Source organism: Microtus pennsylvanicus, chromosome 1 (genome assembly GCF_037038515.1).
Source record: "Microtus pennsylvanicus isolate mMicPen1 chromosome 1, mMicPen1.hap1, whole genome shotgun sequence".
Taxonomy (NCBI): Eukaryota; Metazoa; Chordata; class Mammalia; order Rodentia; family Cricetidae; genus Microtus; species Microtus pennsylvanicus.
In genome coordinates this window covers 72,955,517-72,982,259 of record NC_134579.1, presented here as the reverse complement: position 1 = coordinate 72,982,259, position 26,743 = coordinate 72,955,517, and the positions used below count along the sequence as shown (strand labels likewise).

The window sequence follows — 26,743 nt, the reverse complement described above, 5'->3', positions numbered from 1 at the left end:
AGGCGTTTCTTGTAAAGACATGTAGAAGGGGAGGAGAGCCCAGGGACATCAGACAGGAGGGACAAAGCCTCTGTGGCAGTGTCAGTTCTGAGGTAAGACAGTGCTAGAGAATGACCAGGGAAGGCAGGCTGGAGAGATGAGCTCAGGACACAGTGGTTTGCCGGGTCCTTGTTAGACGTCTGATTGGTAGTGGGACGGGGTGGGACCTCCATGGCAGAATTTGGTGAGGAAGTGAGTTTCCAGGAGAGCCAAGTCGCGCCACCACAGTGCTCGGCCATGCGGGGAAGAGTGTGGTTAAGTGACGTCTGTGAGAAGTAAGTCGGGGGAAATAGGAGCGCAGAAGAAGGAAGCAGATCTGTAAGACGAGCAACTGAGTCTGCTAGAAAGGGAGGAAGGTGCTAAGTGGGTGGGGTGGGAGCGGGGTAGAGTTCTGTGGGGAGGGCTGGAGAGAGCCCTCGGGAGTAGGCGGTGCAGGACAGATCTTCCCAGTTCTGGACTCTTGGTACCTGTGGCACACAGCTGTGTGGTGCTGCAGGTGTGGAATGGGAGTGAGTGACATGTGGCCAGAGCTCATGCTCTCACCGGCGGGTGACACACTTGAGGTCAGCATGTCAAGAGGTGGGACTGGAGGGGAGGAAGGGAGACTGGAAGAAAGACGTCTGTCTCACTACCGTGGATGCGCGGGAAACCGCGGGGGTGGGGGGGGGGGAAGTGTAGCTAGTACTCAGGTGCCAGGCGGGCCTGGATGCCAACATTCTCTTCAGGTGGAGACCATGCACCGACTGAGGTGTCTTCATTTCTATAAAAATTCTCAGTATTTTTGGAATCTCTGTACTGAATGGAAATCATACTCTCAGTGGAGTATAAATTTAAAGAAAATTCTTTCACGTAATGCTTGACATCTAGACTGTCTTCGCTCTCCTTAGGTTAAGAGAGACGAGTCAGGCGCAATCCACGTCACCAAGCAGAAGCACCTTCACCTGTACTACGATCTGATCAACTTTACTGTGAGTATTATTTAAACCACGTCCCGTTTATTTCGTGCTGTTGTTCCATCCCAGGAGTAATAAAGCTTGCAGGGTTTCTGCCGATCGCCAGGCCCAGCAGGCACATGCTAACACACACCCAGTATGAAGTGCTGTGGTGTGCATGAAGTCTACTTTGGTGAGATGCCAGGTCCTTGTTGCCTTTTGCTCTAAGTCCTGCTGAGCATTGGCAGGGGAAGGTAGCATTTTCTCCAGTGCTTTAATACCTCGGAGGGGAGTCTGGGTTCAGAAGAGCCCAGGTCTCTGCAGAGTCGTGGTTACAATGCTTTGTGTGTGGATACATTTGCACCTGTGAGCTTCTCTTAAAGGACATGGATACATTTGCACCTGTGAGCGTCTCTTAAAGTACTTCGCTTGTGTTACCCGTTGTTTTCCTGAGTCTTAAAACTTTCTCAGTCATCAGGGTGCATTGATTTAAAAAATGAGACTTTTTTCTGTCTCAGATTTTATGTTTTCTTTTTCAGTAGTGGGTTAATTTTGAAAATAGTGTGTTTTATGTTTTAGCATTTACCGTTACTCGTTTTAGCATCTAATAGCCGATGTCTGGTGAGACATGGTATTTTATCATGGATATAGCTGGCTTTAATTATAATGCAATGGCTCATTTATCCAGTAAAAAAGACTGAGGAAATTTTCCTTTTGATTCATTAACCTATACTTTTTTAAGAATATAGTTAGAAAGTCAGATCTTAAGATTGATGCGCAAACTCAGTTGCATTTTTCAGCCAAGTCTTCCTACGTTGCTTCATTTGGCCTCGAACTTTCGGGCTGAAATATCCGTCCTGCTTCAACTTCACACAGGCCAGGGCTTTAAGAGTGTCCTGCCGTGGCTGGCCCACACTGCTTCTGTAAGCCCACTCTTCCTCTAGAAATACAGGTTGAACATGCTGCTGTAGTTATCTTCCTACAGCTGCAACAGAGCACCACTCTCAGGGCGACTTCCAGAAGGAAGCTTCCAGTTTCAGAGTCCTGGCCATCATGGGGGGAGCAGCAGGCAGGCAGGAAGGGTGCTGGTGCAGTTGCTGTGGACTTACATCTGATCTGTAATCGAGGCAGAGAGAAAGCTAACTGGGAATGGTGTGGAATTTTGAAACCTCAAAGCCCACCCCCAGTGACACACCTCCTCCTGCAAGGCCACACCTCCTAATCTTTCCCAAACAGTCCCACCAATTGGGGACCAAGCATTCAAACCTATGAACCTATGGGACTATTCTCTTTCTCACCGCCACACATCCCTAACCCGGAAATAAAAAAGCCTAAGCCCTCCAGATCTAAAGCTCTGAGGATCAACATGGGAACTCCACACTTGGCATGATGGGGTTGTAATTGAAATACAGTCATGCCATGTGAGTAAGTCAGGGCTCCCTATTGCCGCGAGTCTCAACTCAATGTTCATGACTCCTTTGGGGGTTGCATATCGGATATTCTTCATAGTAGATATTTACATTATGATTCCTGACAGTAGCAAAATCACAGTTATGAAGCAACAATGAAATAATTTTATAGTTGGGGTCACCACATCACGAAGAACTAGATTAAGGGGTCACAGTAACAGAAAGGTTGAGAGGCACTGCTCTTGAGGAACGGAACAGATAGAATGAATATGATAGAGTAATAAAGGGGATTTATTAGAATGGTTTACAGGCCATGGTCCAGCTAGTCCAATAATGGTGTCTACCAGCAGAGAGCCCAAGAGTCCAGGACCTGTTTAGTCCACGATGCTGATGTCTTAGCTTCTCCTTTTAAAAAACGTGCATTATTTCTGTGCCAAGAATTGTCCTCTGATCATCCAGGTTTGTGAGATTTAAGTTGCTGTTTTGCTTCACTAATAAGAAAATTTGAAATAAAATTGTTATTGTACTAAGGTCATTTGTGCCAATATGCCTTTCAAAAAAATTACAACATTCTGCAATACATTTCCTAGTCAGCCCTCCCTATACCAGCAGAGCGTCATCCGACACGGTGACCTAGTGCTGTTCTCTCTGGGCCACCAGAGCTGCTCCTACGCTAACTCCCGTTGCTGTTTAAGTTACATGCACAAGGTCCTCGACGTCTGAGTGGCCAAGCCCCCTTTTTGTCATGAAAGGTCTAGCCCGGTCCTTACTTTCGCTTTGTTATGTGCTTGAATTGCAGTGGATAAACTCACGCACAGTTGTGCTTTTAGACAGCGTGGAGAAGTTGCACGTGATTGATCGGCAGACGCAGGAGGAACTGGAGACAATGGAGATCTCAGAAGTCCAGCTGGTCTATAACAGCAGTCACTTCAAGTCCCTGGCCACTGGAGGAAATGTTAGCCAGGCTCTGGTGAGTGCCGCTCTTACCCAGCATTGCTCTGCTCACTGTGGTGGCTCTGTTGTTGTTGTTTTAAACTTCTATTTTGTTTGAAAATAGGAGTACTAAGGTTTTTCTGCCTTGGTATGTTGAAGTGGGTATGGATGTGTTTGTAAGGGTTCAGGATTATGACCCCAAACAGTAATTCCTTACTTAATATCAAGGGTTAGGCTGGAGAGATAGACCAGGGATTAAGGGCACTTTCAGGGGACCTGGGTTCAATTCCCAACTCCCATTTGTCAGCCAACAGCATGTCTGTAACTCCAGTTCCAAAGGGATCGGACGCCCTCTTCTGACCACGACAGGTACTGCATGCACATGCCTGAACACCCATGACACATAAGATAAAAATAAATCTGAAAAAAAGAAACCCAAAACAAACCCAGGAGTTTTAGCTTTTATACTTCAGGGAAAAAAATTGAAACAATTTTTTGAGACAGAATTTGTAAAGTCAAAGTGTTTAGGAATTGAGCTCGTGACTATAAGTCTAGGAGATTGAAGGGGAAAATAACTGGAGACAGGTAGCCTGTAGGGCTTTGGTAGCCGTCTCAGGGTTTCTGTTGCTGTGAAGAGACTCCATGACCATGGCAATAAATTTTTATAAAGGAAAACTTTTCATTAGGGTGGCTTACAGTTTCAGAGGTTTAATCCAGTATTGTTGTGGCAGGAAGCGTGGCAGTGTGCAGGCAGCTATGGTGCTGGAGAAGGAACTGAGAGTTCTATATCTTGACCCAGAGGCAGCAGAAGGAGACTGTGTGCTGGGTATAACATGGGCATATAAGATCTCAAAACCCTCTTCCACAGTGACACACTTCCTCCTACAAGGCCCGCCTCCTAATAGTGCCACTCTCTTTGGGCCAAGTGTAGGAGGAAGGCCCACTTGTTCGTCCTGCTTCCCAGTTCCCAGCCACCCTGCTAGCTTAGCCCTGAAATAACCACACAGAAACTGTATTCATTAAATCACTGATTGGCCCATTAGCTCTAGCATCTTATTGGCTTATTTTTACATTAATTTAACCCATTTCTAGTAATCTGTGTATTACCATGTGGCAGTGGCTTACCGGCAAAGATTCAGCATGTCTGACTCTGGCAGCTCCATGGTGTCTCTCTCTCTGCCTCTTCCTCCCAACATTCTGTTTAGTTTTCCCTGCCTAGCTCTGTTCCCCTATAGCTCTGCTATAGGCCCAAAGCAGTTTTTTTATTAACCAATGAAAGCAACACATAGACAGAAGGACCTCCTTACACCAGCCATGCATTCAAACACATGAGTCACTGGGGGTCATTCCTAGTCAAATACCACAGAAGTATTTGGGAGATATGCCAACAGGTTATCCAGGTGTGGTAGCTTGGGACATTAGGAGACAGAGATGGCTTGGAGAGGAAGGAAGAAGACACTTTAGGAGCCGAGCAGGAGCATGATGGAGGAAGGTCATTGGTTAAGTAATAAAGAAACTGCTTGGCCTCATAGGTTAAAACATAGGTGGGAGGAGTAAACAGAACAGAATGCTGGGAAGAAGAGGAAGTGAGCTGAGACTCTACAGCTCTGCTCTCTGGAGCAGAGACGCCATGCTCCTCTCTCCTGGGCAGACGCATGCGATGAAGCAAGCCGCCAGGTTAGACATGCTGAATCTTTCCCGGTAGGACCGGTGCTCACAGATTATTAGAGATGGGTTGATTGGGATATCAGAATTAACCTAGAAGAGGCTAGATAGAAATGGGCCAAGCAGTGTTTAAAAGAATACAGTTTAAAAGAATAATTCCGTGTAATTATTTCCGGTAAAGCTAGCCGGGTGGTGGGACACAGCCCAGCCCCGCCACTCATACTACAACAGGAGCATAGAGGAGGAGGACCCGGCTCAAATTGGTATTAGCGTTACTGTAGGAAGGCAGCTATGGTAACGCCTTAAGCTACTCATGTCGGCAGTGTGTAGTTAAGCACTGTGAACTGTGATCATGTGATTTCCTAAGCCATTCATCTTTAAGCCAGGAACGAGGACTGCTGTGGGAAACGTCTTATACAAAGGGTAGTAGTGGTCATCTTCAGTGGTGTCGGCAGACAGTCTGTAGGTTTGCTCCAGTCTTTTTCCTGCTTTGTGACTTCAGAGCGTGCACTATGCGTGAAGGGTGTTCCAGCCACACAACGTACAAAACAGGTCATGCAGCGAGCGCACTAAGACAGCAGCAGCCAGTGTCTCAAACATAGGCATTGCTTGGGGTAGGGTGGCAATTAGGGGCTGGAGAGATGGCTCAGTGGCTAAGAGCACTGGATGATCTTATAGGGCACCTGGGGTTTGAGTCCCAGGACCCACATGGTGGCCCCCAAACACAACACAACTCCAGTTCCAGAGGATCCAGTGTGCTCATCTGGCCTCCTTGGGCAATAGGCATGCACAACAGTGCACTCACGTTCACGCAGGCAAGATGTGCGCACGCACAAAAGTAAATGGATCTAAGGATACTATTAGATTTTAAACTTGCACTGTTAGCCAGGATAGAGAATGGGGAATTAGACTTACTTTCCAACTTAAAATACCCCAAACAAAACCTGCCACTACTACCAATTAGGAACAAAACAGACAGTTCTCTGGACTCAGGGCAGCAGTAATGATGGCTGGCAAATCCTAAACCTAGCAGGAAACAAATGACATGAGCTTGTTAGTTCTCTGACTTTCTGGCTTGTGGCTTACGGGAGAGGAACATAGTAGACTTGGTGGACACTCACTGAGGAAACAGAGCTGAGGGTACAGGAAAAACAAGGTGGTTCGTGTCTGTGGACGGTGCTGGGACTCGCCTGGAGTGCTCTGCCTGGAGTGCTCCGATGGACAGCTGTTTAGCATGTGTATGGAAACTGCCAGAGGATAGGGGAGGAGCCCTAGAGAGGCTGAGAGGGAATTATATGCAGGGCACCCACAGATTGTACTTCTGCTGATTTAGACCAGCTGGAATGGGCACTGGCCAGGGTCCTCAGGGCCATTGCACCTCAGTAGTTGCCCTCGAAGCAGAGAACTTGCTGGACTGGTAAACACTAACAAATGCTAAAAGCCCATGAGGTGGGATCAGACGGGGTGGGAGCAACAACTCAGTGGCAGGGCGTTTCCCCAGCACCTCTGAGGCCCTGGGCCCAGTACCCAGAGGCCAGGGAGCAGAACAAACAAAACACAAGAATATCAATATGGAAATTCCTGAGCACCAAAGTAAAGCTCACAGTGTGTGCCCCTCGATTAGAGATCACTCTGTATCCAAAGAGGGAAAAAAAGCACAGACTGGGAAGGGGGAACCAGTCAAGACTGGCCCAGCTCTGACCCAGCTGAGGGTGAACAGACAAGGGTGCAACCATTTTTGTCCTTTTCTATTGTATAAATTTTTAAAGTTAACATGACAGTAATGGTTTCATCATGGTGTCCCGTACATAGATGCCATTACACGCTGTCCTCATTCCTCTCAGTTTCCACCCCCTCCCCCGTCTCCAGCTGTTTTCCTTGCTTTCATGTTATATGTTGTCCTCTGTTCTCCACCTGTCCTCTCGGAATCTCCTTTTTAGTTTTGTGACTTAGGAGCATGCACGCGCGCACACGAACACACACACACACACACACACACACACACGCACATTTTAAATTTAGGTTCTGCGTATGAGAGAAACCACACAGTTCTGATCCCATTGAGTCTGGCTTAGCTGACTTAATGTATGATTTTCATTTGCACCCGTTTTCTGCAGATGCCATGGTTTCATTTTCCTTTATCACAACATAAAATCTCCTCGTGTCTGAACCGTGCTTTCCCCACCCGTCTGTTGGAGGACACCTAGGTGGGCTGCGTTCCTGCCTCTTGTCAGCACTGTGACAGCAAGCATGGACGTGCAGGTCTCAGTGTTGTGTATGTATTAGTATAGTCATAATTCATGTCTTCATAAAGTCGAGTGAAGACAAGACACTTTAAAAAGTGCGAATCAGATTCCCAGTGGTGAGCACTCCAGTGCTGGAGATGAAGGTGGAGCTGCTGGAGGAGATTGATGACAGGGTCGGGACTGTAGAGTGAAAGACGACGACCCTGAGGTGGTGAGAGAAACCAAGGGAGAGGTGGAGAAACCTGAGGCCAGGACTAGGGCACGAGAACAGTGAGGACACGGTGCTGGCTTCGGCCAGAGCAGGCCAGTCATGCAGATCACCGGACATCAATGGCATGAGCAGCTGCCCTCCTGCTCCCCAGGGAACACAGTATGCATGAGGGAGCTAGGAACTGTCCCCGTTTCAGAAGTCCGCTGTCCGTCACCCTCCCCGAGGACTGGCTTCCATAGTACCGGAAGGTGCCATCCAAACTGCTAAAGGAGGAAAGTGACCCTCCCCGCTGTGACCCCTGAATACAACAGTGGCCAGCAGGACAAGATACCCCTAAGAATACAGCTGTGGCCCTCATCTGGGTGACAACCAACAGCTGTCTGACCCAAGACCCATTCAGCGAAAGGGAATCATTCCTGGTACTGAAAATCTAGTCTCCGCCTGTGGCTCGTGAAGCACACATCACGGAGGAGAGCCTGCCACTGCCACTTCCTACGCCACGTTCCACCTGTCCTGATGACCATAGAGGTGTAGCTGTCACGGGAAGTAGCAGGTCGCGATAGTTTGCGGTGCAGTTACAAGTTAGCTTGTTTCCTTCCTTTCACACATCTGAGAAAGGAAAAGGCTCTTTACAGATGCGGGGAATGACTTCTCAAACTCCATATCTTCAGTAACTTCCACTTGCAATCAAGCAGTAGGTTTTTTTCTTATTTATAGGTTAAAACTGTATTGACCTAAAGTGTCTCTGCATCAGCATGGTTGAACATTTTTTAAAATGTATTATTTGTGTGTACGCACCACAGTGTGTGTGGAGATCGGAGGGCAGCTCTGTGGAGTCAGGCTGCATCTTCCTCCCCTTCATGGGTGCTGGGGCTGGAACCCATGCCGTCAGGCCTGTGCAGGCGTGTTACCCTGCTGAGCCTCTCACAGGCCCTGCGAGTGACGTTCTCAGTGAAATTTCCGGTATGTAATTTGACCTTGTTTCTGTGTTTGACAGGCTTTGGTTGGAGAGAAGGCTTGCTATCAATCCATCAGCAGCTATGGTGGTCAGATCTTCTATCTGGGGACAAAGGTAAGATCTTCTCATGTTGCTCTGTGTGTCATCAGGATAGCTGAGGAAGGAGGTGGCTCGGAAGGACAGCGCATTGCAAAGTGAATTCTGACCAGCATCAGTCCAAATCCTACGATAGTTACATCGCCAAAGACTTAGTTATTTAACATTTTCCTTTTGATTTCAGATCTAGTTGTACTTTTGTGTAGGTGCTAAGAGGACACTTATTTTCTTGCTTTGGGGATATGCTTTTATAGACTTCCTTAACGTTTGTTTTAGTGTCCATATCTAGTTTCTTTTTTTTAAATAGAATTTTTATGTCTTACATTGATCAATATATGCATTGAAAAGCGATTATCATAATGAGCGAATTCATACCCATCACCTTGTTTAGTTATCATTTGTGTGTGTGGGATGGGGATCTTAAGTTCATCTTCCTTAGTCAACTTAAGGTAGTAGTATCTAGTTCCTTTTCCTGTTGCTGTGAGGACAAGAGCAGTGTAAGGGAGAAAGGGCTGATTTGGCTCACTGTTCATGGTACTTATCATGGCGTGGGGTCAGGGCAGCCGGAGCTTGCAGCAACTGGCCATGCTGTGTTCACAATCAGAGGGAGTGGGCAGTGACTGCACACTGCGGCTCAGTTCCTTTTCTCTTTTATATAGTCCAGGATCCCCGGGGCAAGGATCCCACATGCAGTTAGGATGGGCCTTCCCACATCAGTTAATGTAATCAAGAGAATCTCTTAGCGGCCTGTTTAGAGGACCATCTCTCATGGTGACAGTTGATACTAGATACCACAGGCAGGCGGGACCTAATTATGTTATTTGTTGATAATTAAAATGGTCCTTAACGTACATCAATTTAAGATACATTGAAGTGCATTGAGGTGTTTGACTTAGAATAATTGATGTTAGGGCAGTTTATTTTTCAACATAAAATGGACAGTTTTCTTCATTGTTAAAATTCAAGCAGAATATCCCCAAGTTGGTGCAAGAAGTAAGCCTAGATGGTTTGTGCTTCCCTCGAGTGTTTGTTTCTTAACTCTGCAGTGCGGGTACTCGAGGACCCGCTAGTAAATTCCAGAGTGTATTTCCATCTGAGATGGGAAATGAGATGTGCGGCTGCACCAGATGTGTCCGCGAGCGAATCTGCTAACGGTCGTCTTCATTTCCTGTTTCTAGTCTGTGTACGTGATGATGCTGAGGAGCTGGAGGGAGGTGAGTTCACAGGGGTCTCTGTGCGGCAGCTTCATGTTCCTGTTGACTTTGTAGATGATAATTTGGACTTTTTAATATCAGAAGAATACATAGAAGCTGTTTTTACTGTTAGGCATTGATATGCTAAAACTGATGCTGTCAGAATTGGGTTCTTTACAGCTGTGACAGTTCTGTGGTCAGAACCCAGCACTCGGAAGAATGCTTTATTCACCGCTGAGCTAGACGGGCATAGCTCTGTCTGTGTAGTGAGTCCTCATTTACAAGCGATAATCTGTTGTCTTAAGTTGTTAAAAATGAAGAAGTGTAAAAAAATAATTGAATTTGAGTTTATCCAAGATAACAGTGTTTATCAAGAGTTTACTCCCATTTGAAATAGTCTAGAGACAGGCAGGCTGTAGCAAAAATGGGAGCTCCTTCATCAGAAAATGCTGTCCCACGAAAGCATCCTTTCGTTGGAACTCTGGTCTCAAGCTCACTTTATCATCCACAATAGTCACTAGAGGCTCCAACTATTATGTCTAAGGTCCGTGAAGGAGGACAGAGAAAATAAAGGTCAGCTGCGTCTTTTAAAGATAATATCCATTTAGAAACACCAGACAACACTTCCACTTGTTGACCAAAGTTTAGTTGCATTGCCCCCAAAATATACAAGGGAATCTTAGAAATTTCCTTCAGGTGTATTGCTGTCTCTAGTGAACTCAGAGCTTGTTATTAAGTAGGGGACAGGTGCCTACTGTGCTAAGCAACCAGCTGTCTCTCCGAGGTAGTCCCGTTGTTCCATTTCTGTGTGGCTCTCCCGTCGTCCGTCATGCAAGCCTGCACAGTGCCCAGTGCTTTACGAAGAGCTTTGCTTCGCCAGAGTCTTTCGCTGACGTGTGTAATGCTATGCTGAAGCACTGTTCATTCTCAAGCAGCCGTTCTGTTAGGGTAGAACTGGAATTCCAATGGGCCGTTGGTCCACTAAAAGGGTCCGGCTTGTCTCCTTTACTCATTTTAGAGAATGGATCATCTCCTGAAGCAGGATTGTCTTACAGAAGCCTTGGCTCTTGCGTGGTCCTTTCATGAAGGAAAGGCAAAAGCAGTCGTGGGTAAGTAAGTAAATAAATGCTGTGGGCTTGAAGTGTCTTTGTAAAGAGTCACTTTACAAGCGGGGAGCCCACTGATACGGTATTAGTCTAGTGGATCTCAGATAGTTCCATTGTCCAGGACTTTGATATTAAGGCTGTTGTAATTGAATGTGTTGTTAGTGTGGTTTCTGGAGGGAAGACCAGAACCCAGGTTCCCTTCTGGAGCTGAGCACTAATTTTTGTTTCCTGTTGGACTTTGTTTCTCTGAAGGACTCTCAGGGGATGTCAGTAAGAGGAAGGCTGTCGTTGCAGATCGGGTAAGCATCTCAGCGCTGTCTTCAACAGGGCGCAGTGCAGATTTGCTTTTCATATATCTTTGGGGATGGTCAAGCAAATGGCTGTACTCGAGGAGAGAAGTGGGCCAGGCTCTAAGTTCCACGTGTGATCTGCAGTGCTGTGTCAGGTCTTACCACTGCCCTCCCCGAGCTGGTAAATCAGCACAGCAGTCAGGAGAGCAGTAAGGAGAAGGCACACTGGGGGAATCCAGACTCACGAATGGTTTGTCCGTTCTCTGCAGGGAGGATTACCGAGGCGCTCAACTCCAGGTTTTCATTTCCTGAGCAATATAATACCACCGAGGTCTGGAACATACATTTCTTAGGAAAGATTAGCAAATTAATGCTAGCCCTTCATCTGAGAGCATTAGGGAATAAAGCCACCGAAATCCCAACTGTGTTTCTAATACAATGCTAAAGCATAATTCAGTCTTAACCATGCATGTTAAATATTGAACAAATGTAGCCGTACCCTTTGATTCTGACACAAAGCTATTTTTCCTACAGATGGTAGAGATCCTGTTCCATTATGCAGATCGGGCTCTGAAAAAATGCCCAGACCAGGGGAAAATCCAGGTGATGGAGCAGCACTTTCAGGTATGCCCGCCGGCCAGCTGCAGCTGCTCTCACGCATCCCCTCGGCCTAGCAGACCTGGCTTCCAGGTTTGGCCCTTAAGCATCCTTTAGAGATGAGAGCCTAGATTCAGCGTTTGCAGGGAAATCATACAAGACTAAATTTTGAAGAAGTGTCTGGTAGATGGGAAGAGACAAGTGAACTGCTGCTCGCTGCTGTGTGAAGGGACACACCTGTGACTTGACACCTTACTGTGGCTGCCATTGCTGACGGCTCCTATTTATATTAACTAGGGTTGTTATGGAGGGAGTGGGCTGCTAAGGTTTAAATTTAGTTCCCAAACACCTGTGACTCAAGATATACATATAAAATAAAAATATCCATGTATATTCTAGTCTATAAAATATGCTAATGAAAGATGTTTAGATTATCTTAGAACTTAATGAAAATGCAAGCTGAGGAACAGCTTAAAGACTTGCATATGCATTATGTTGGTTTTCCTATTTCCAGTGATCTCCAGTTATATTTGTTCTAAGTCTGTTTACAACAAACCCCTATAGTGGCAGTGGCAGCTCTCTGTATTTTGTGGTGTGTGTGTGTGTGTGTGTGTGTGTGTGTATCAAATCTAGGGCCTTTCACCTATGGGCAAATTCTTCGTTATTTTTTAAAGATTTATTTATGAGTATGAATGTTTTGCCTGCATGTATGTATGTGTACAATGAGCCCATGGAAGTCAGAAGAAGGTGTTGACTCAAGAGGGAACCAGAGTTACAAGTGGTTGCCAGCCACCATGTGTGTTCAGGGAATTGAACTCAGGTCCTCTGCGAGAACAACCAGCGGTCTTAATCACTGAGCCACCTCTCCAGCCCCACAGGGCAAATCCTTTAGCACTGAATCACATTCCCTATCCAATCTCAAGTCTTCCTTAAGTAAATATTTGAGTATCAGGAATAGCAGATTTTCCTAAAAAGACCTAGGTGGTAAATTTTTGGCATTTTAAGTCACAAATGGTTTCTGTCAGTCGTCTTATTGAAATAACTGTGATGAGGAAACCACATAGCAAAAAAAGAGAGAGAATGGCTTAGGAAGAACAGCTTGTATGCACTGGTGTTTTATGGGCAGTTGAGGTGGCTTGGTGAGTACAGGCACTTGCAGTGGAAGCCTGACAGCCTGAGTTTGGTCCCTGGATCCCACAGGTTCTGACTCCAAAAAGTTCTTATCTGACATCCACTTGTAAGCCATGGCACATGCTGTGCCCCCTATATCTTGTATACATATGTACGTATACAGTAATAAAAAATATGTCATGGGGTGTAGATTGAAAAGACAGTTTTAATGTTTGTTTTTTTGTTTGTTTGTTTGTTTGTTTTGTTTTGTTTTTCGAGACAGGGTTTCTCTGTGGTTTTGGAGCCTGTCCTGGAACTAGCTCTTGTAGACCAGGCTGGTCTCAAACTCACAGAGATCCGCCTGCCTCTGCCTCCCAAGTGCTGGGATTAAAGGCGTGCACCACCACCGCCTGGCAGTTTTAATGTTTTTATAAGAGCATATTTCACCAAGAGGTAGTGAGATGATATTCACTGAAAGTGTGTTTTGTTAAAAAGAATCATCCATTAGGGAAGTATGGAAGAAATTAATTGAGAAGTGGACAGAGACAGACATATGTGTTCACACATAACACAGTGCTGGGGACCAAGTGCTCAACACATGAACCAGTGGGTGACATTTTGTATTCAAACTATAATAGTTTGTAAATGGCAGCATCTACAGACATGGAGAGAGGTATTTACCCAAAGTTAGATGCTAGAAGACTGCCAAGACTTCAGAGGAGAGCAATACAGATCAGATTTTGTCTTCTAAAAGTACTAAAGAGTTTAACCAGTCATCTAGCCATCCAAGCAAACAAAACAGTGATCATCGACAAAGATCTACTGAGCAAATACTGCTTGAGCCAGACAGCATGCAAAGTGTATGACTTTGATTTCATTGAGGTCTCACAGTTCCATGATGTATAGGTATCATTTTTGTCCTCTTTTTTATCCAAGGAAGCTTAGAGGTTAAGTTACTTCCTGGACATAGTACTGCCACTGAGGTAGAGCCTTAACTCAGGTCTGAATCAGTCCCTGACTTCAGAGCCCGGTACTTAGCAGCCGTTGTAGTGCAGTGTTCAGAGCAAACAAAAGAAAACACAAGGAGCAGGAATGAATTAAGTATGGCTGGCTTTATGCCCAGTAGAGTGCTGGTCTAGCAAGTGCCAGGTCCTGGGTTTGAGCCGTAGTGTTACATACACTGGGTGAGGTAGCCCACACCTATAAACACAGCACACAGGAGGGGGAGGCAATGATGAATCAGAAATTCAAGATCATCTTTGGCTGTGTAGCAAGTTCAGTGCAACAGACTCCATGGGGCCATCTCAAAATTTAAAATAAAAATATAACTTAGTTTGGGTTTTTATTGCTGTGGAAAGAGACCATGACCACAGCAACTCTTACAAAGAAAACATTTAATTGAGGGGCTCGCTTACAGTTTCAGAGGTTCAGTCCATTGTCATCATGACGGAACATGGCAGTGTGTAGGCAGATGTGGTGCTGGAGCTGTGAGTGCTACATCTTGTAGGCAGCAGGAAGGTGACTGATAGTCACACCGGGGAAGCTTGAGCATGAGAGACCTCAGAGCCCGCCTCCTCGGCAACAAGACCATGCCTTCTAATAGTGTCACTTCCTTTGGGGGCCGTTTTCTTTCAAGCCAGCACAAAATAATTCTAGTAGACATCTAATCTTCTGGTTTTTAAACAGCTAATGGACATTGTATGACAGACTCTTATCACATCACAAAGCCTTTGTCTTAATCTATTTAGTGTTATGAAAAAAATCTAAAGCTAGTTACTTTATAAAGGCAAATAGATTCATTCAGCTTACCTTTTTTTTTTCTTTTGCAGTTTGAGCACATAGCACTGGTATCTGATTGACTTCAGGGAGGGCTTTGTGGTAAATGGCATTGTAAGCAGTAGGGTGTGTGTGATTGTTGAGCTGTGCTCTTAGAACAGTGCTCCAAAGATTCTGGACTCATTTAAGCAAATTGCTCTCATGGGCTCCTGTGAGGAAAAAAATTCTTTCTCTTAGAGACCTAATTAAGCTCGCACCAGGCTGTATCTCCTAACAGTTCGACCATCGTTCAGCAGGCCTCCACCAGGGTCCAGGCTTGAGCAAGCACTTTGCAGACCGCATTAAAACAGTGCATCGTTAATGCACATGAGCCATGAGATTCTGGGCAGAACTGTCCAGGGCAGGTGCCGTTGCTGCTCACCCTTGTAGCCGGCATTGGGGCACAGAGAGGCGAAGTGAGCCATTCAGATCCCAGAGCTAGGAAACAGTGAAGTCAGCACTCGAGTGTAAACATTTGGACTTTGGGATTTACATCTGGAGCGCTTCATTGCACAGTTGAACAAGACAGTTCTCATGAGCACAGAACGTAGTTGGAAAAGTCCAGATGTCATGTGTTAGAGAAGCTAGACCTGGAGCCCAGCGCTTGTGACATGTACAACTACAATGTAATTGCTCACATCTTAAGACCCAGTATTAGAACCCCAGGTATTCTAGCTCACAGGAACACTCTGGAGTCATGATTAATCATCTGTGAGTAGCTTTGGATCAGTGTGGAGGCTTAAACACCCATACACAAAGGAGATAGTTTGACCTGCTATTAATTCTCTCTTTTGTATATAAGTTTTTTTTCTGTACCATCATTTTATTGCCCAGGTGAAACTGGGAGTTTTCAGTGAATATCTTACCACAGCACTTGGTATCCAGCATCTGATCTCCTCGTTTCCTCTGAAAGAGCATTGATCCTCAGTTGCCCAGCTACAGACTTCAGAGTCCAAAACCAGACACCAGATAGCTTTGTGTAGATCCTATGCTCCTTTTCTACCAGTTTGTTGTCACTCCCGTAAATAATCTCCACATGTATGTGTAAGTGTATGTAGTGTACACGTGTGTACATACTTCATACCCCGTGTTTATTAGTAGTGTAGGTAAAGATTTAGTGATGAGCCTGTCAGAGATGCCTCACCTCGGGCTGGGCACTCACTTGCTCTCAGCATTGGCCAGTTAGGAGTCTCTGTGTTAACTACGGTCTGCTGCATGGGCAAGCTTCTCTGCCACGGCTGAGGTGAGAACAGCACATGTAAGAGGACCACTGCGCATGTATGGATGGATGACCTTTGGACTTGTCTGCAGCACACAGCGTCCTAGAGGACTGAGTGGGGCGAGATCAGGAGAAGGTGTGGAATGTGGTGAAAGATTTCATGAGCCCCAAGGATATTCAGTTCAAGGCTATCCCTTATTGCTTCGTGATTTTTGAGGCCAGTCTGGTATCTAGAAGATGAGAGGGGGAAAAGTAGGAGCTCGCACATTTTAGTGTGAGATGAAGCCCTGCTGATGAAATAGGTCTTGGATTAATGCCTTTCTATTGTTAGATGTATTCAAATAAAAGGGAGGATGACTTCTGACTAGGAGGGACATTGTCTTTTTAATTTTTATTTCATATTATATTTTCATACATGTACCTGTATGTATTATGTTTTGATTCTGTTCACCCTACTGCCATATCTTGTCTCCTCTTTCTTCTGCTCATCCCTTCTTTCTCCCCATCCCCTTCTACTTGCATGCCTTGTCTCTTGTCTTTTCTTTCTTTAACTTTAGATCTTCGAAGAGTAGAGCCTGTAAACCCCTCCCCGCATCAGAGAGTAAACTGCCCATAAACCTGCAGGAAGAGGAAGACCCTCTCCTATGCTTGGACAGAATGTCGATGGGCCAATCTTGTGTAGGTCTTGTGTAGGTAGTAGCAGCCGTGGAGAGCTCACGAGAACAGTGGCCATGCCATGCTTAGAAGACAATGGCCCATGACACCCCCGCTTTCCTCTGGCCCTCACATTCTTCCTGAGCCTCTTCTGTGATGAGCTTGGGAGCAGGTGGTGTAGATACTCCATTCAGGACTGAGTGACATCACTTAGGTAAACTAAGAGTATCTGCAGTACCCACCACCTATCTCTTACCAGGCCCTAGAGTAGCAGGAGCTTTGGCATCAGTGTGACTATGTAGAAGGAAGTTGACAGGTGGGCACACCATGCCCAGTTAGCCGAACAGCAGAAGTGACTTTCTCACTAGGAGCAGACTCCTGCCCGGGTTTACTGTACCAGATAGGAATTCCCTCTTGTAGAGCAGGCCTCAACTCCACTAGAAAAAAGCTGCTTTTCCCCATAATCGCAGCAGTGGGCACACCGTGACTGACTGGCCCTAGTGTAACTGACCAGCTGAGTGAGACCATTGATGACAGTTCTCCCCAGCAGCCAGCATAGCACGTTCTAGCACCATGAAATGCCAACAAGGAGGGAGCTTCCAGCTCAGTTTCAGCTTTGTTTCTTCATGTCCTGGAGCAAAGCACCTGGGAGTCTTGTACAGTAAGGTTTTCCTTCTAGTTCCCAAGGGCAATCGACAGCAGTAGCCGTTGTCTCTGTTGTTTTAGGGGACCCACCAGGCCTTTCTGGCCAATGACCCATAAGAGGAAGCTTGCCCCTACCATTGAGATTCTTCATTTCTTCCTTCCTTGCTTCCTGTCTATGACTGTGTCGTCTATGTCTGTCTGCTTCTGCTTTGTCTTCTGCGTGTGCACATGTGTGAATGTGTGCATGTGGAAGCTAGAGACGGATACTGGGGGTCCTCCTCAGTTGTTCTCCACCTTAGTGGAGAGGAGACAGGGCCTCTCGCTGAGCCTGGAGGAGACCGACTGGGTAGCAGTCCCCGGGGTTTCTCATGTCATTTCTCTGGAGTGCTGGGTTACACATATGTTGCCCTGCCCAGCTTTTACGTGGGTGCTGGGCATTGGACTCAGTTCTCATGCTTGCATGGCAAACATTTTGCCAGTTTAGCCATCTCTCCAGACTCCTGGGATTTTCATATGATAGCTTTATGTTCTGAGACTGGCTTTCTCCCTCTATTCACGGGACTTAGTCTTTTAAAAAGACTTCCTTTGCTGGGTGATCATTTGAGTTAGTGTCTAATCTAGGTTTGCTATACTTTAGTCTTTAATCCCACTGCTTAGCAATACGAGGCAGAAAAATCATAGGTGCAAGGCCAGCCTGCGTTACTGAGTGAGACCTTGCCTCAAGAAAAACAAATTTTGGTGGCTGGAGAGATGGCTCAGAGGTTAAGAGCACTGGCTCCTCTTCCAGAGGTCCTGAGCTCAATTCCCAGCAACCACATGGTGGCTCACAACCATCTGTAGTGAGATCCGGTGCCCTCTTCTAGTGTGCAGGCAGAACACTGTATGCTAAATAAATAAAATCTTTTAAAAAAAAGAAAAACAAATTTTAAAAATAAAGCTATTATTGAAAACAAAAACTAACCCAATGAGTTAAAATGTCAGTAGTGCTAATTGTGTTCTGCCAGCAGGTGGCGCTTCATGCCTGCTGTCAGCAACCTCACTTTTCTTTCAGAGTCAGTATACAATGTTCAGGTTTCTACCTTCCTCTACCTGCCATTGGAATTTTGAAGGGGTTCTATTGAACCTGCAGACACTTTTAGTATTGTAATATAGCCATCTCCATAATATTAATCCTGCCAACTCTGGAGCATGGCAGACTTCTTCAGTGCCTGGTGTCTCGTTCAGTTACATTGTGCAGGCGCTTACCTCTGTGGCTGTGTTTCTTCCTCTCTTCTTCAATGGTAGATGAAGCAATTTTATTATTCTTTATTATTTTATTATCTTTCTCAGCAAATTTGTTATTGGTATGAGTAAAAACTGGTCTTGTGCTTTGATTTTGTCTCCTGAAACTTTGTTGAAAATATCATCTGATCTAGCAGTTTTCTGGTGGAGTTCATGAGATCCTTCAGGTACATCCAAACAGGGACAGTCTGACTTTTCCCTTTCACATGTGTGTTCATCAGGGAGATTGTCTGTTGTGTTTTATTGTGTTTGTGTGTATAACCTGTATGTTCTTGTCTTGTTTTGCTGTCGGAAATACCTGCTTCTTAGGATGACATTTTTCTTAGAATACCATTGGTTAATAAAGAAGCTACTTTGGGCCTATTGCAGCACAGAATAGGGCAAGGTGGGAATTCCAAGTAGATAGAGGAGGAGAGAGTGGGCGGAGTCAGGGAGACCCCATGTAGCTGCCTGAGGAGAAAGAATGCTTGCAAGCCAGTACTGGTAAGCCACGAACCTCGTGATAAAATATAAAATAATAGAATTGGATTAATTTAAGATGTAAGAGCTAGCTAGAAATATGCTTAAGCTATTGACCAAACAGTATTGAAATTAATATTGTTTCTGTGTGATTATTTTGGGTCTGGGCAGCCAGGAAATGAATGAGCAGTCTCCGCCTACAATTGCTGACGTAGATTTTGCTATGTCCTAAGGTTTTGTTGGTGGTTCTGTTTGGGTGAACCAATGGCAGTTCTTTCCTTCTCATTGGTTTGCTGGTTAATTGATTCCAGCCTTGTCGTGCTCTGTTATCTGTTTTCTTGTGAAGTACACTCTCTCCTGGGTCCTTGTGGGCAGAATAATCTTCTTCTGCATAGAGTATCCCTTAAGAATTTTCTACGGTGTTGGCTCTGTTATCATGAACTGCCTCAGTTTGTTCTGGAAACACTCATTTCTCCATCGGTTTTAAGAGAGAGCTTGGCTTTATGGAATGAACTTGGTTGGCAGTTACTTTTCAGTGCTTAGAATCGACAGGATCCATGTTTTCCTGGCTTTCGGTGTCAGTGACAGATCTGATAGTGTTGCTGCCTTTGTGTGTGGTTGGAAGTTTTTCGTTTATAACTTTTAGTATTATTTCTCAGCTTTGCATTTTTGACATGTTGCTATGACATGCCGTGACTAGGTTCTTCTGTGGTCACATCTAAATGTCTTTGGGTTTGGATGTTTTCCCCTAGGTCTGGGAAGTCTTTACTACTTTTTCACATTGTGTTTGTATATGCCTTAAGACTTCATCTCATCGCCTTCTGCCTCAGTGGGTCTTGAACATTTTGCAGAGTTCTTGGAAGCCTGGGTTGTGATTATTAATTGCCTTTTCTTTTTATACATCTCTATGTGTTGTTTTCTTGACGTTGTCCCCATACCTGGAATTCATTTTGGGCTTGATCATGTCTCTGGTGATATTTTCTGCTGTTTAGTTCAGTTTGGTTTTGTTGGTTTTGAGACATGATTTCACTATGTAGTTCTGGCTGTCCTGAAACTTGCTCTATGAACCAGGATGGCTTGAATTTATAGAGTTCCATCTGCCTCTGCCTCCTGAGTGCTAGGGTTAAAGGTGTGTACCGCCACCTTGAGTTTTTTAACAGTAAATTTTAATTTTTTGCTGTTTTATACATATAATTTATTTTGGATGATACTTACCCCATCCCTCTCCTGTCTCCTTTTGCAACCCCGTTTTTTCCTACTATAGCCTTGCTTGTTTGATTTTGAATAGCCCACTGAGTTTAATCAGGGCTGTTTGCACAGGCCTGGGTGTAGGGCATTTACTGGATTGTGGGGATGTACTACAGCCCACAGCCATAAGCTGCCAACAGGGCCTGAGATAGGGGTGGGACCTAATAGTCCTCCCCATCCATACAGAAATGTTCCAATCTGTATATAAAGTTTTTAATGCAGGTTCTTCTGTGTGTTTTATTCTTTGATTTCCCAAATTTCTGTTTGGTTCTTTTTAAGCATCTCAGTTTTTCTGATGAAATTTCATTGTTTCAAATTTTATCTTCAAAGTTTCTTCCTTATTTTTTTTTTAATATTTTATGTGCATGGGTGTTTTGCCTGCATGGATGTCTGTGTACCACGTGCACGAAGTACCCAAAGAAGCCAAAAGAGGGTGTCAGGTCCCTTAGAGCTGGGGTTACAGATGATTTTGAGCCACCATGTGGGTGCTTAGAATTGGACCCAGGTCCCCCGCAAGAGCAGCCAGTGCTCTCAGCTGCAAAGCCATCTCTCCAGTCTCGTTACTCATGCTTTTATTTATATTGGTATCATTCTTGTCTTGATTCTAAATTAATTTTATAACTTACTTTCTTAGTATGAATTGATACTGTTTTATTCACCTGCTTAGTAGCCTCCTATTTTTAGCTTTTCAGTCATCTCATTATCTTTTAGTTCTGCGAAGTTGTCAGCCTATGGATGTGCCCCATTTATGTGTTTGTTTGTCTATTTATTTATTTTTGTGTGTGTTCTTTTTTGAGTATCTGTTGGATGTATGTATCTTCTGATTTACAATTTCTCTCTTTTCCTACTGTCTTTTTTTTTTTTAACATAAGTCATCCTGGTGAATTGTCCTCTTGGATTTATGTTCGGGGAAAATCCAGGTGCAATAATACATGCACTGGCTCGGCTGCAGTGTTATCTGTCACTTGTGTACCCTGTGAAGTTCAAGACAGCAGCATTAGGGTACTGGTTGGGGAGAATGCAGTTCTTTTAGGACGAAGGTACCAGTGTTCATGTAATAGTGTAAGGAAGGAATGGGAAAGTGTAATGAGAAAGACGTTAGAGAACACTGTGCTTACTTAGGAGCATTTTCAAGAAGGTCTGTGAGATCAGCATTCTAGAGTTGTGTCTTCAAATTGCTGATCTCTGGGTTTTATATTGAGAGGTCATTTCATTAAGGATGTAGCAAACATTGTTACCTCTGGCATTGGCTGTCACTGGGTAAATCAGGGTTAGCCTGAGGAGTTTGTGCTCTCCCAGATGGCAGGTTTACTTCCTGTCCTTTTATTTTTAGAACCACTGCATCTCCAAGTGTCATTTCAGGCCATTTCCCTCTTGTGTGTGGTGTGCTCTTTCAGGATGGAGATGCAAGTGTTTTTATTTCAGGAAACATTATTGAATTCCCTGTTGAGCTACTGGCTGCGTCCCAGCGCTTTCACTTTCTTGTTTGGGATTCCGGTCACGCACACACTGGTACTCCTTCTTTCTACTTTCTGCTTCCTCTTGCTCTCTTCCCCCTCTTCCTGCCTCTTTTATGTCCTCTATCCCAAACACTGCAGCTGGCTCTCTTCGACACTAGGAAGACAGAGTCCTCAGTAGACACACCAGCGACTTCCCAGCCGTGGAATCATGCATGGGGTGTCTTAGTAATTCCCAGTGCTGATAAACAGAAGTGTGTGCCCCCCTTTTGTTTTAAAGTCTGTATTGGTGGAGTAGAACTGATGAGGGAAGGAAAATGCACCAATGTTACTTTCTAAAAACACTTTAAATGGAGTTCTCCTTTTCTTCTTTGCCTCTAATAGTTTTTAAAATAGATTCCAGAAACTGGTAAGTTTTAGGGTTTTACTACAGGCATTGGCAACCCCCAGTGGCACTCATTCCTGGCACATTATCTCATGAGGTGTTCAGATGTTTTATTTTCAGTACATCTTTAAGGGGGGCTTTATGGGCAATGTTTACTCTTTCTTGGGGGAGCTTGGGAGCCCAGTTCTTTCATGTGGCCTACATGCACCCTTTCCCAAAACCACTACGCTAATTTCTCGGCCTGGGCATTCCCATTCTAAGGAGGGAGTGACAGTCTGTTACCAGGGTCTTGGTGACAGTCTCAGAGTACAGTTTATCCCACCTGGCGATAACTCAGTGGCTAAGAGTGCTGCCTGCTCTTCCAAAGATCCTGAGTTCAATTCCCAGCAGCCACATGGTGGTTCACAGCCATCTGTGATGAGATCTGTGCCCTCTTGAGGAAGAGACCTGGTCAGTCGTGCCCATCAACTTAGACCGTGAAACCAACTGGACAAGTTCAACAGAACCGCCATACACGGGCTGCCATGCCTGCTGCAGCATTGCCAGGGCATAGATTTCATCGTTTCAACCTTGAGGCACAGCCTCCCTGCTCATCTCCCTGGGCCAGGAGCTAGGTTTTCACCTTCAAATTTCCTTCTATTGAGGATGCAGGGTAGTTAAGACTCCCAGTTTGAGGTTCCTCTGCTCACTCTAAGCTTCTTCATAGCATTGAAACACAGGCTCCTCTGTGGCCAGCAGACCTACAGTGCCACCTGGTTGACTTCTGGAGCCTCGCTTTGCTTCTCAGTCCTCTGTCGAAAGCTACTGAGTGCCAGTCTCAGCACTCCCTCAGGGTTCAGAACAGGACTTCTACCACAATCTTCCCAAGATTGGCTTGGGAATGGCATCTGAGGGGTAGAACTGGCTGACCGACTCAGGCATGTTTACCTGCATGCTTCTGTATTCCTTGGGGGAGATGAGCATAAGGGCATAGGGCATAAGGTCATAGGGCACAAGGGCATAGGGCACAAGGGCATAGGGCATAGGGCACAAGGGCATAGGGTATAAGGCATAGGGGATAGGGCATAGGGCACAAGGGCATAGGGCATAAGGCCTTAGACATAAGGGCAGAGCATAGAGTAAAGGCTTCAGGCATAGGGCATCAGGGTAAAAAAGGGATTAGGGCAAAGCATGAAGCACAAGGGTAAAAAGAAGGAGGTAATCTGTCTCCACAAAGCTTTCAGGTTACATAGGCACCCAGACAAGCTAACAGTCCCATAGACGGCAACAAAGTAGTATGCATTTTCACAGACCTGGCAAGGAGGTGCTTTACGGTTCAGAGCGGGCGTGGCTGTGAAGTTCCCCTGTGGCGGGAACACAGCTACACTGGTAGCTACACTTACCTGTGGGCTTGACTTGCATTAGCATCCAGCTGGTTGAGTTAAAAGGAATCTCTTCTGGGGACCTTGCTCCAGCAGGGTGCCCAGGTGAGAATTTTTCTCTATGAAGCTAGTTTTAGCTTTTTCCTGTATAAACAGTTAATTTCCTGGGTTATGATCCTATGTTAGTTAAAACCAAGGTAAAGGGTAAAGACAGAATATTAGTAGCCTGTTAAGGCAGAGCAGAAGACCAGTAGATTACACCTTATCACCTCTGTACGAGGCTCCTTTCTTATCAGCGACTGCTGTCAATAAAGAAAGTGTGTGTGGGACCACTTTTGTGTAGATTTTGTGTAGCCTTGCTCTCTGGCTACAAGAGCAAGGACTTGACTGAATCCTTTTTACACCATGGCTTCATGGTGTGGGGGAGATATCCAGTTGCCCTACAGGAAAAGTCAGGTTGGGACACTATAGAAGGGAGAAACGCCATGATCTCACGGGATTTCCCTACAGGAGAAGTCAGGTTGGGACACTATAGAAGGGAGAAACGCCATGATCTCACGGGATTTCTACAGAATGGGCAGTGACTTATCCAAATGACAGGTGCGTCCGCAGCTCTGCACAAAAGGGTTCTCCAGGTGGGGTGTGCGTCTTCACTTACTGCGGATTAGTCCAGTACATCTGTCAGCTGCACATTGACTGTATAACCCTCGTGGGCTCCCACGCCCATTCACTTCAGACCCATTTGTCTTTTCTTTTGTGAGATTCCGGCTGTGTATTTTACTTATTTATGTAATTTTAAAAGATGTATTATGAATTTTAATTATGTGTATTACACACACCCAGACACAAATACATGGATGTCTGTGTGTGTATGTGTGTGTCTGTGAGTGAGTGTAGGTGCACATGGAAGTGGAAGGGTTGGATCCTTTGGAACTATTACAGGAAGTTTTCAGGCCAGCTAATGTGTGTACTAGGGGCCAACTTGGGTCCTTAACTGCTGAGAGATTTCTAACCCTTATCAGTGTATTTTAAATGGTATCTTTAGATCCCTTCCCACCCCCAGCATTCCTAAGTAGTCCCACCCAGTTATCTAGCCTGTAGTAATCTCTTCCAGAACATTGAGATCCTGTGAGCTCTAATGCTTAGTGACTCTGAGAGATTAATTCCTGGTTTTAAACCTCATGTATTTATTTATTCCGTGTGAGTGTATGTGTGGGCATTTAGATACTGTGGCTCAAGTCTGGACATCAGACGACAACCTGAAGGAGTCAGGCCCCTCATTCCACCATGTGGGTTTGAGCCAGGACATTAGGCTGGGTGACAAGTGCTTTTAATGATGAGTCATCTGACCAGCCCACAGGTCCTGTTTGCAAAGAGTCTAAACAGAGTTATAAATCTGGTCCTGAGAAATATTGATAGGAAAAGGAGATGGGATAAGGACAGCCCTGTGATCACGTCAGGATTGCAGGCTCTCTTCAGATCTTCCCTCTGGCAAGAAGGCTTTCCCGCTGTGACCTGTGTCCAGTGTGGACTGTGTTCTGTGCGGTCCGCTAGCTCTGATGGGACTGCTTTTCTGCCTGGTCTAGGTCTCTTGGATGTGGATGTCCTATACTGAGGATGAGAGACGACAGCAAGCCCAGACTGTTAGTTTCCAGCCCTAATGAGCTGCTATTTGAAAAATGCCACAGTTATGAGTCGCCACCCACTTGATATGAGACCATACATGATGAACTCTGAAATATAAAACTGAGAAGTTAAACCAACTGTAAAGTTAGTTTAGAATGTAAGCAAAAACATAGGTAAATTTAAGTCACTTGAAGCACCATCAACACTAAATACATTTCCAATTTGATGTCTGTTATTTATTTTAATGTCATTGTAAACTCTATAAGCTTATACTTAATAATGCTATAAATAGAAATTTTTACCATCTTCTCATGTTTATATTGAATTTAATTCACATTCTTATTGCTTTCCCCTCTTGCCCACTGCTGCCCTCTCCTTCTGTTACATAACTACAATAAATACCCCAAAATGGATTTAAACATTTTTTGGGCAGGGGGCTGGAGATGACTCAGTAGTTAAAGGGCACTGGCTGCTCTTACCTGGGTTTGATTCCCCTAACCCACATGGCAGTTCACACGTGTCTGTAACTTCAGTGGATCCGATGCCTTCTTCTGGCCTCTGTGGGCTGCATGCCTGTTGTGAACAGATATACACACAGGCAAAACATCCGTGAGTATAAAACAAAAATAAAGTCTTAGAAAAATCAAACCTCCTACCTTCAAATTGTGGGTGCAGGTTTGCTTGTGGACAGCCGGTCCAAAGTTGTATCATCCCAGGAGTCTCCCAGCACCTAACGCCGACCTTTGCTTCCCCGGTGGCTGTGGGTCGGGGAGCTGATGCCGTTTTATGTTATCTTCCAGGACACAGTGCCCGTCATAGTGGACTACTGCCTTCTGCTTCAACGAAAGTGAGTACCCATCGCCCCGTCAGCTTGAGTCTTTCCCCGCCCAGGTAGTGTCTTGCTTAGGAATTCTATAGATTTAACTAGAATTTTTCTTAATTTGCACAACTTCATTCTCTCAGACCCTTCATACGATGAGCTTTTCCCAAACAGAAGCTTGTGGTTTATCATCTGTGCTCGTGTGTGACCGAAACAGGGGAAGGCATCACATGGGGTGACACAACTCTTTTTAAATTTTTTTTAAAACAATCTTTTCCTCATTTTACATAGCTAACCTGGTTCCCACTCTGCTCCCCCTACTTTGCCCCCACCCCAGCCCCCGATCCACTTTTCAGAGAGGGTAAGGCTTCCCAAGGGGAGTCAACAAAGTCTAACACATCACTTTGAGGCAGAATCGAGGCCTTCCCCCCTTATCTAGGCTGAGCAAGGGATCCCTCCAAAGAGAATGGGCTCCTAGATGCCAGTTCAAACTCTAGGGATAAATCCTGGCCCTATTGCCAGTACCCCTATAGACTGCCCAAGCCGTCTAACTGTTGCCCACATTCAGTGGGCCTAGTTTGGTCCTACGCAGGTTCTCCTGCTGTCTGTTTAGGATCAGTGAGTTCCCACAGGTCGGCTGTCTCGGTGGGTGTCCCCATCATGGTCTTGCCCCCTTTGCTCATATTATCGCTTCTCCCTCTCTTGGACTGGAAGCTTGGCCCAGCGCTTAGCTGTGGATCTCTGCAGGGTGATACAACCCTTACGGGCTGTCACTCACCGCAGTATTTCATGTCTTTCAAAAGAGGCTAGGTTAATTTTGCTAATTTACTTTTTTTTTTCAGAGCCTTTTTATTTAACAACAAAGTCAGAGTAAAACTCTGGATTAGATTTTTTTTTTTTAGGTTTAAGAATTAACCTCAGCATGTTTTCCTCTGGGCTGTGCCAGGGTAAATACAGTGTTTGTCACTGGGAGTCTCACAGAGGAATA

At 45.2% G+C, this 26,743-nt stretch overlaps 1 protein-coding gene across 1 annotated transcript in view; it reads left to right on the top strand.

The window, feature by feature from the left end:
• The window catches only part of Vps8 (VPS8 subunit of CORVET complex), a 216,249-nt gene that overhangs the window by 52,757 nt on the left and 136,749 nt on the right, over nucleotides 1-26,743 (top strand). Inside the window, exons 14-21 of the mRNA XM_075968097.1 lie at nucleotides 927-1,007; nucleotides 3,180-3,350; nucleotides 8,433-8,507; nucleotides 9,668-9,703; nucleotides 10,701-10,791; nucleotides 11,041-11,087; nucleotides 11,613-11,702; nucleotides 25,736-25,782. Of these exons, the coding sequence (XP_075824212.1) occupies nucleotides 927-1,007; nucleotides 3,180-3,350; nucleotides 8,433-8,507; nucleotides 9,668-9,703; nucleotides 10,701-10,791; nucleotides 11,041-11,087; nucleotides 11,613-11,702; nucleotides 25,736-25,782 (638 nt within the window). The remainder of the gene's footprint in view (nucleotides 1-926; nucleotides 1,008-3,179; nucleotides 3,351-8,432; nucleotides 8,508-9,667; nucleotides 9,704-10,700; nucleotides 10,792-11,040; nucleotides 11,088-11,612; nucleotides 11,703-25,735; nucleotides 25,783-26,743) is intronic.